This window comes from Otolemur garnettii, unplaced genomic scaffold (assembly GCF_000181295.1).
Source record: "Otolemur garnettii isolate 467f Iridium unplaced genomic scaffold, OtoGar3 scaffold00115, whole genome shotgun sequence".
NCBI lineage: Eukaryota > Metazoa > Chordata > Mammalia > Primates > Galagidae > Otolemur > Otolemur garnettii.
The window spans coordinates 3,326,039-3,336,359 of record NW_003852510.1 but is presented as its reverse complement, the minus strand read 5'-3'; the positions used below and the strand labels follow the sequence as shown (position 1 = coordinate 3,336,359).

The following is a 10,321-nucleotide window of genomic DNA, read 5'->3' as shown; positions in this document are numbered from 1 at the left end:
CAGCAACCTCCAACTCCTGGGCTCAAGCGAGTCTCCTGCCTCAGCCTCCCAAGTAGCTGGGACCACAGGCGCCCACCACAACACCTGGCTGTTTTTTGGTTGCAGCCGTTGTTGTTTGGCGAGCCCAGGCTGGATTCAAACCTGCCACCTTAGGTGTATGTGGCTGGCACCTTAGCCACTTGAGCCATAGGCGCCGAGCCTAAAATTTGCTTCTTTAGGTATGCCTCCTTTCTTTTCTTTCTTTTTTTTGAGACAGTGTCTCACTCTGTTGCCCAGACTAAAGTGCCATGGCCACAGCCTAGCTCAAACTCCTGGCCTCAAGCAATACTCCTGCCTCAGCATCCTGAGTAGCTGGGACTACAAATGCCTGTCACAACACTCAGCTGATTTTCCGTTTTGAGTAGATATGAGGCCTCCTCTTGCTCAGGCTGGTCTTGAACTCCTGAGCTCAAGGGATCCTGCTACCTTAGCCTCCCAGAGTGCTAGGATTACAGACCTGAGCTACTGCACTAGGCCTTGTCTCTTTTATTTACTTGTGAAGATATCTGCTTCAGTTTCGCAATTCATAGGTCAAAGATCTATGAGTTCTCACAACCTGTAAAAATAGATTATGGAAACTGACCTCACCTTTTCATCTCTCCTTTTTCCCACCATGAACACTAGTTTCCTAGCCTTCTTTTCTTTTTTAACCAGAGCAACCCAACCCCTGAACTTCCTATATTAAAAACATAAGGTGACAATGATGGAAATAGCAGAATACCAAGGACATTTTTCATGTCCACATCACCTCTACAACCCTTAAGTTTTGAGAGATGATCGAATGACCCAATTTGTTTTCTTTTCCTTTTTATTCTGTAGTTATCATGTGATGTAAAATTAGATCCTCGCCCAGAATACCATCGGTGTATACTGACTTGGCATCACCAAGAGCCACTGCCTTGGGCACAGAGTACAGGTTAGTCATTCCCATCTATAGGTATGCCTAGGCACCCATCCTGTTAAAACACAAAGTTATAGATAATGATCTTCTTTGGTTATAACTAATTTTGTAATTATTGTAAAATTTTCTTTTTGAAAGGTTAGATAAGTTAAATCATGCCTAAATAGTACAGCATAATATGGCAAGAGTAAAAAAAATTAACGGAAGTTTAGTTATTTCATTGAACCACGTTCCAGATAAACATTTGAAATCTAAATCTAGAATTATAGAAGATTTTGATCTGTTTGTTCAACCAATAGGTTCTCTACATAACTTTGTAGGAAAAGGAGGAGACTATGGCTATGCCACCTTGTAATGTGAGATTAAAACCCAATTTATAATGTGATTCTCTGTAACCTCTACTATACTGCAGATACTAGCAAATTTTAAGGGCAGAGAAATCAATATGAAAATTCAGAGCTCTGTAGGTATGTCTTCTGGATTTTAAACTTTTATCCCCAACCTCACTTAGTCATATTTTACCTAACTTTTGATTCAACTGCACAAAAACTATTTTACCCTTTAAACAAAGATCCTATCAAATGAAAACATTAACCAACGTAGTGACTAAGGACATGAGCTTTGCCACCAGAGAGAACTGTATTCAAATTGGCTACCACCTAGTTGGTAGGCAAGTTATCCAAGACTCGTGAGTCTTGTGAGAACCAAATAAGATAAACAAAGTGCCTCATACCTTGTCTGGCACTTAGTACAGAAATTGTAGCCGCTGCTGTTACTACTGCTGTAATAGGTTTGTAAAGTCTCTCTTTGCAGACACATGCGACATTTCAGCCTAAATTGAAAAGTTCTGTGGCGTTTTATATAATTCTGTAAAATCCTGGTTTAATTCTCTTAAGCAAGAATTTCTAATGTGATGTTTACTTTAAGTGTTTCAGTGAGAAGGTGGTAGGATATAGTAGCATGGCCTCTTACAAAATGTACTGCGGGAGGGAGGAGGGACGCCTGTGGCGCAAAGGAGTAAGGCGCCGGCCCCATATGCCAGAGGTGCCGGGTTCAAACCCAGCCCTGGCCAAAAAAAAAAAAAGTACTGGGAAGTCAGATCATCTCTCCTCCTCTTGAATCCCTGTATTTCTGTCAGTTCTCATTCTGAACACATCTACAGGGGCTCCAAATGTACATGCCATGATGTCCACACTGCTGTACTGAGAGTATTTCTTCCTAGGTAATCAGATGAGCAGCCGTCTGATGAGCATGCGCAGTGCTAATGGATTGTTGATGCTACCTCCAAAGACAGAGCAGTACGTGGAGCTCCACAAGGGCGAGGTGGTGGATGTCATGGTCATTGGACGGCTATGATGGTCACCAGCAGGAGAACGCTTTGATGCATGTCCACATATCATTGACTGTATCCTGTAATATGCAACGGCACAGCTAGTTTTTCTGATTTGGATAAAAGTTGATCTGTATAGTCAACATCTCGAACTATATTTCAAATGAATTTAAATACCTTTTAAAGAAAAAAAAAACACCTAAAAATAAATCTTACCAGACAATTCTATTCTGATTATATCAAAGCAAATTTTTCCTTTCTTGCAAATTGCTTTGTGTGTTCAATGCTAGGTCTGATAGCGATAGCTTTTAGTAGACAGCAGTAGGTGCCTGCAGAACTTGTGTTTTTTCTCATCTTTAAAATACAACTACTTATGCTCTTAAATCAAGGCTGTCTGCTTATTTATACTAGCGTAGGCAACACTTGGATTTCCCTTCTTCGTATGCTTCATAATCGCTTTGCAGAGAGCTTTTGCTTGTTCTTTATCATGTATCTCGTGTTGATGTGCACAGTGCCAAAAGAAGACTAACAGGGTGGAGGCCCTGGTCGGCCGCAAGAACCATGCCCTGCAGAGCGTCCAGGGAGGTGTCTGACCCTTAGTAGCCTCACGGCACAGTACTCTTGGGCAGTAACTGGATACCTTTTATTTGAACAAACAAACTGAAGAAAATAATGCTTCCTTAAGTGCTGACAGCCTTTTTAACCAATACATTTAAAATTGTACAGAACAAAAAAATAAAATCAAAGACTGATCTTGTACAGATATTAGTGTTACCAGCATTCACGTGGAAATCAAGAGCAAAGACAAAATAATGTTAAACAACTCTGTACCATAACATTTTCTGTAATGATACTAAAACTTAATGAATAAAAAAATCCTTGATCATTATTTAAAAATGTATTGTGTTGGCCTGGTTATTAAGAAAAGAAAGATGGGGTTTCATTCTAATGAGGTTCTACCTGGAAAAAAGGTATAGTTAAAATGACCTACCAATATTCAGTGGTATAAAGGAGATCTAAAATATGGTATAATGTTACTATATCTTATATACTGTTTGGAAAAAATAACATTGTGATCTATAGCATTGTAAAAATACAGATTAGAAAGTAAGGGAACCTGCGGTTGGTCTGGTCTGGAGAATAGCAAGCAGTATTACAGGAAGTATACTTGATGACTTAGAAAAAAATTAATTCTTATTTTAGGTGCTATAAAAGCAAATTGCAAACATCTATAGTCCTCTGGAACAGAGGGAAAAAGTAAGCAACCAAAAATTATAGTTGAGTAAAAATATTTTTATCATGTTAGGAAGTAAGAAATGGGGAAAACATATGCTGACCCCAGAAAATACAACAAATAAACTACACTCTATCCACAGTGGCTCCTTTAATATAAATGTAGGGGCACTTTTCAAATGGCGGTAACAGGGAGATGTTAAAATGCTATAAAATGTGCTTAGAGGCTCGGTGCCTATAGCTCAGCCTCTAGGGTACCAGCCACATACAACAGAGCTGGTGGGTTCAAACCCAGCCTGGGCCTGCCAAACAACAATAACAACAACTGCTACAAAAAAATAGCCGAGCATGGTGGTGGGCGCCTGTAGTCCCAGCTACTTGGGAGACTGAGGCAAGAGAATTGCTTAAGCCCAAGAGTTGGAAGTTGCTATGAGCTGTGAGGCCATGGCTCTCTACCAAGGACAACATAGTGAGACTATCTCACACACACACAAAAAAAAGTCCTTAGTAAAGCAAATTACAAAATTGGCCTACTAGTAAACAAGGTACTAAGTGATGTACCTTACAAAGGCAAGTGGTAAAAAGATATTAATGTTTCATACTGATAGTTGATATTTCAAGTTGAAAATAAAATGTATTTAAATTTTCTTTTATATTTATAATCGAAGAAGTTACAGTTAGTTACTAGAGGTCAAATGAAAGAATATGCAAAGAATCCTTTATCTACATTCATTCAAGGAATATTTATTAAGTATCTACTGTGTGCTTGGTTACAAAGTATATCATGCTACTGTTTACAAAGATGAATAGCACAGGGCAGCTAGGGCGCCAGCCACATACACTGAAGCTGATGGATTCAAGCCCAGCCAGGGCCCGCCAAACAACAATGACAACTACAACCAAATAATAGCCAAGCATTGTGGAGGGCACCTGTAGTCCCAGCTACTCGGGAGGCTGAAACGAGAATCACTTAAGCCCAAGAGTTGGAGGTTGCTGTGAGCTGTGACACCATGGCACTCTACCAAAGGTGACATAAACTCTGTCTCAAAAAAAAAGTAAACATAATATTTAATATCTACAAAAATATAGTATTAATATTTAATATATTTGATAATACATGGTAGAGTGTATACAGTGTCATAAATGCCATAATACAAATTTAAAGGGTTGGGGAAGTTTAAATGAGAACTTCCTGTAAGTTAAGTTTTCAAGGGGCATTTTAGTGGATTCTGAAGGAAGGGTAGAATTTTGAAGATGATGGCACAGGAAGCATAATATTCCAAAAGACAGAATTATAATTAGTAATAATTATTTTATTATGGTATAATTCTTATAATACAGAAATAACAATGGTTATAAGGGTGGTTATGGAAATTAAACATATGAAATGTGCTTAGAACAGTAACTGGCTTTTAGTAAGCTCCCAAAGGTAGGAATCTTTATATTGTTCACTGGTACTATCCCCAAGTCCTTAGAAGAGTTCCTTGCATATATGTAAGCATTATTAAATATTTATTTATCCAAGCACGGTAGCTTACACTTTTAATCCTAGCAATTTGGGAGGTCGAGGCAGGTGGATTGCTTGAGCCCAGAAATTCAAGACCAGCTTGAGCAAGAGTGAGACCAATCTCTATTAAAAATAGAAAAACCATCCAGGCATCATAGTGGGCATTTGTAGTCCCTGCTACTTGGGAGGCTGATGCAAGAGGACCCCTTGAGCCTAAGAATTTGAGGTTGCTCTGAACTATGTATGATACCACAGCACTCTACCTAAGGCAACAGAATGAGACTCTGTCTCAAAATAAAAAAAAAGTATTAATTCAATAAAACATAATATGTAGGCTCAGCACCCATAGCTCAGTGAGTAGGTCACCGGCCACATACACCGAGGCTGGTAGGTTCAAGCCTGGCCTGGGCCTGCTAAACAACAACAACCGCAACAAAAAAATAGCCAGGCATTGTGGCAGGCACCAGTAGTACCAGCTACTTGGGAGGCTGAGGCAAGAGAATCCCTTGAGCCCAAAAGTTTGAGGTTGCTGTGAGCTGTAATGCCATAGCACTCTATCGAGGACAACATAATGAGACTGTCTCAGAAAAAAAAAAATTACGTACAGCTTACTATACATCAGGTATTATTCTAAGCACTTTTAATATGTTTAATTTTCACATTTTATTCCTGTATTTCAGGTGAAAAAACTGAGGCACTGAGAGATTAAGAAACTTGTCCATGGTCACCCAGATAGTATAGAAAAGGGGCAAGGATTCAAATTAACAACACAGCTCTAGAGTCCATACTCTTGAACACTAAGTTCTGGAAACAGAAAATTGGTATGTGTGTAAGACTGAAAAAGTACTTATTTAAGGCCCAAACTATATAGTTTTTATTTATTTTTTTTGTAGAGACAGAGTCTCACTTTGTCGCCCTCGGTAGAGTGCTGTGGCGTCACACAGCTCACAGCAACCTCCAACTCCTGGGCTTAGGCCAGTCTCTTGCCTCAGCCTCCTTAGTAGCTGGGAATACAGGCACCTGCCACAACACCCGGCTATTTTGTTGTTGTTGTTGTTGCAGTTCAGCTGGGGCAGGGTTTGAACCTGCCACCCTCGGTACATGGGGCCGGCGCCCTACTCAAAGAGCCACAGGTGCTGCCCACTATATAGTTTTTAAATTCTAAGTTTGGGGTTTTTTTTTTTTTGAGACAGAGCCTCAAGCTGTCCCCTGGGTAGAGTGCTGTGGCATCACAGCTCACAGCGACCTCCAACTCCTGGGCTCAAGCGAATCTCCTGCCTCAGCCTCCCAAGTAGCTGGGACCACAGGCGCCCGCCACAGTGCCCGGCTATTTTTTGGTTGCAGCCATCGTTGTTTGGTGGGCCTAGGCTGGATTCGAACCCACCACCTTAGGTGTATGTGGCTGGTGTCTTAGCCACTTGAGCCACAGGTGCCAAGCCAAATTCCAAGTTTTGAAGTCTAGATTTATTCCAAAGATAATAAAACTGTTGAAGAGTCTATTTTTTTTAAATTCAGTTTAATGTGAAGGTACAAACAACTAGGTTACAATATTTGCATTTGTTAGGTAAAGTCTCTCTTGTAGTTATGTCCCACACCCAAAAGGTGTGCCATATACCCTTACATTGTGCCCATTAAGTGGGAGCACACCAGTCCCCTCCTCTCCTCCCTCTCCCTCCCCATTCCTGTTGGAGATTCTTGATTAGGGTAGTGTCATAATGACACCTATCGTTTTAGGGAAAATACTCTGGCAGCATTGAATGGGATAAATTTAGACTAGAGAGATACCGGAGTGAGAGATGCCAGTTAAGGAGTGTCTGTACTGGTGAAGGGTAGAGGTGATGGTGATGGGAGTGATCAGAATAGATGAATGGGTTTCTGGAGATAAAGAATGGTAAGAATTTTACAACTGATTTCAAGGAAGTTAGAAGACTAAGAGATGATTCAAAGTCTTCAGTCTTGGCTGAGAAAATGCCAAAACATTAACAAAAAAGAAAGTCAGGAAAAAATAGGTTTTGTGCAGGAGCTGAAGAGTTTGGACATGTGTTTGAGAAGCCAGTGGAGAACTAAGGTAGATGTGTCTTGTTGGCATTTCAAAGTCCAGGGTAGGAGTTCACAAAAGAGATACTGGCTGGATACAACCTTGAGAATCATTCACCTATAAGGTGTGACATAAGGGTGGATGGAAATACTTCCTTCAGACTATAAACGAAAGCCTTGCCAAGAAAAGAGGACAGAGCCTTTGGGTGTGAGAGGGAAAAGCCGTGAACAGAATGATGGGAATAGAAGTTTATACAAGAAGAGAAGAAAAAGGAGTGCAGGGCCCCATAAACCACAGGGGAAAGTCTCAAGGAAAATGGATCATCAACTGGCTTTTTTTTTTTTTTAGAGTCTCAGTTTGTCGCCCTTGGTAGAGTGCTGTGACATCACAGCTCACAGCAATCTCAAACTCCTTAGCCTCCCATGTAGCTGGGACTACAGGCACCCACCACAGCACCCAGATATTTTTAGTGGAGATGGGGTCTCGCTCTTGCTCAGACTGGTCTCTGTGAGCTCAGGAAATCCACCTGCCTTAGCCTCCCAGAGTGCTAGGATTACAGGTGTGAGCCACCACACCCCGCCAGGTTAATCAACTATTAAATCCAAAAGAAATTGCAAGAACAATGAAGGCTGAAAAAATATATATTGATAAGGCAATCAGTTGTGAATTATAAGAGTGCAATTTCCGTAGTGGGTTGAGAGCAAAAATTAGGTTAGATTGTAAGGTAAAAATTGAGTGTGAATTCTTTGGAACTTGAGCATGAGAAAAGAAAGATAAACACAAGATGTAGCTGGAACTGATAACAAGGTAGAGGAAAGACTTGTTTGGAATTTTGAAAATGGAGAAACAGTAGCCGTAGGCATGTTAAAAATACAAGAATAGGCCAGGCGCGGCAGCTCACACCTGTAATCCCAACACTCTGAGAGGCCAAGGTAGGTGGATCACCTCAGCTTCACAAATTTGAGACCAGCCAGAGCAAGAGCAAGAGCAAGACCTCGTCTCTAAAAATAGCCAGGCATTGTGGCAGGTGCCTGTAGTCCCATCTACTCGGGAGGCTGAGGCAAGAGAATCACTTAAGCCCCAGAGTTTGAGGTTACTGTGAGCTGTGACATTACAGCACTCTACCAAGGGTGACATAGTGAGACTCTGTCTCAAAAAAAAAAGAAAAGAAAAGAAATAGTTCTACTTAGCAATTTGGACATCAATTGTTGTCTAATCTATTGCATTTATTTAGGCCAAAATTATTTAACCATTAAGCATATATGGCATATCACATGTCTTCTTTGGCTTTGTAGTTGATACACAAAGACTAAAGAAGATGTTTCAGGTTCTTAAAAGTTAAGCAGTACCTTTTAACCAGATTTTTTTGGCATTTTGTTCTGATTATTTCAACCATAACACACAGTGCAGAAAAGAACATAAGCAGATTAAATTTATGCAAATAAATGGCTGGTGATGTTGCATGTTACATAAGTGTATTCTTTGGATGGCTTTCTTTTTTTTTTTCTTTAAGGATTTTTTTTTTATTGTTGTAGTTTGGCCAGGGCCCGGTTTGACCCACCACCCTCGGTATATGGGGCCAGCGCCTTACTCACTGAGCCACAGGTGCCACCGGGATGGCTTTCATTTTTAAAACTATTTGCTAACCAACAAAACTTTGTAGATGTAATCCAGCAGTTCTCAACCTGCGGGTCGCAACCCCTTTGTAACAATGAAGATACATCCTGCATATCAGATATTTACATTACGATTCATAACAGCAGCAAAATTACAGTTATGAAGTAGCAAGGAAAATAATTTCATGGTTGGGGGTCACCACAACGTGAGAAACTGTATTAAAGGATTGCGGCATTAGGAAAGTTGAGAACCACAGATTATCGCCAAATTTTAGTCTTTGTGAAACCCTAACAAGGTAAGTCATTATCATTCCCAATTTATAGAAAGTACGTTTATGTAAGTACAGAATTCAAAACAAATAAACTGTGTATCACGTTATTCTAAAGAGGATGGATCTAGACTAAATAATGCATTGTATTGCAATGTTTCTTGAGATGTATTATTCTTGGCTCTCTAAGAGAGTTGTGTTACGTCAGAGTTCATCACTAACTTGGCTTAGAACCTAAAGGTTAGAGAATTGTTCAATTTTGTCCATTCTACATGGTCATTTATCAATAATTTCCCTTGTAGCCTTTTCTAATGATTTAATTTATTGAACAAGCATTTATTAAACGAGCCTTACATTAGGCACTGAGAGTGCAATGATGAATGAAACAAAATCTCTGATACTCAAGGAGAGGAGACAGATTATGAGAAAGGAAAAATTTTAAATGCTAACTAGGAAAAGTCTATTAATGAAAATCCAGTATGTTAGAGACTGACTGGGCGGAGGCCTAAATCACATTCAGTGGTTGTGTCAAGGTCTGGTCATTCTTTAAAAGGCAGATATCACACTAAGTATTTCGATAGAAAGACTTCCATGTAGGAATAAGTTAATAGGTGTTGGAGGCCTGGAAAAGCATAAAGGAAACACTGAGATATCAAAGGAAGCAACTACCACAACGAGGGCTGGAGGATTGGGATGGAAGAGTTAGGGGAACTAACTCCTAGCTCAGAGGTCAGACCCTTTGATGCTAGGACCCTGCCCTCTAAAGAGAGGGCACTGCCCAGCTGCTGATTCTGAAAGTGAAGGGAAAAAAACGCAAGCTAGAACAGATTGCTGTTGCCAGGGTGACGCTGACAGAAAGAACAATTCAACAAGAACAGTCCTTTCCTCTTTCCTCCTGCTTTCCAAGCTCCCTCGAGTCTGATGCAGCCTCCTGTTGAACCAGACAGAAGGCCAGCCAGAGAAAGAAATGTAGTTTGCAGAATTCCAGCCCCAGCACTAAAAGGCAGGGTATACGATTGGCGGATTTGGAGCTGAGATCGTCACTTAGCAAGTAATTGAGAAACATGTGACATTTGAGCTGTGTTCTGAAAAGCTGGGAGAAGAGCATAGGAGACCGAGGAAAGGGCTTAAAGAAAGCAGTGTCCAAAAGGAGACAGAAGTATGACAGGGAGCAGGGGAAGAGTCTGAAATGTACCTGGAGAGAACTGAAGCCCAATGGAGCCAGAACCTGCTCACCAAGGTATAAACATCCTGAATGTTATAACACACGGCTTAGGATATGCGCCACATCTTCTAAGAGCAGTGGGAAGCCACTGAAGGTTTAAGAAAGAAAAGGAAAAAGAAAAACGCAGTTGACTATGAAGCGAAGGGTTCCTGTAAACAAGCAC

At 40.5% G+C, this 10,321-nt stretch overlaps 1 protein-coding gene across 4 annotated transcripts in view; it reads left to right on the top strand.

Annotated features, from left to right (window-relative positions):
• Nucleotides 1-3,171, top strand: part of GPHN (gephyrin) — a 642,655-nt gene extending 639,484 nt beyond the window's left edge. For all 4 annotated transcript variants that reach the window (XM_023517593.1, XM_023517595.1, XM_023517592.1 and 1 more), the window contains 2 exons: nt 859-955; nt 2,163-3,171. In XM_023517593.1, the coding sequence (XP_023373361.1) occupies nt 859-955; nt 2,163-2,296 (231 nt within the window). In that variant the 3' untranslated portion in view covers nt 2,297-3,171. The remainder of the gene's footprint in view (nt 1-858; nt 956-2,162) is intronic.
• The last annotated feature ends 7,150 nt before the right edge of the window (nt 3,172-10,321 follow it).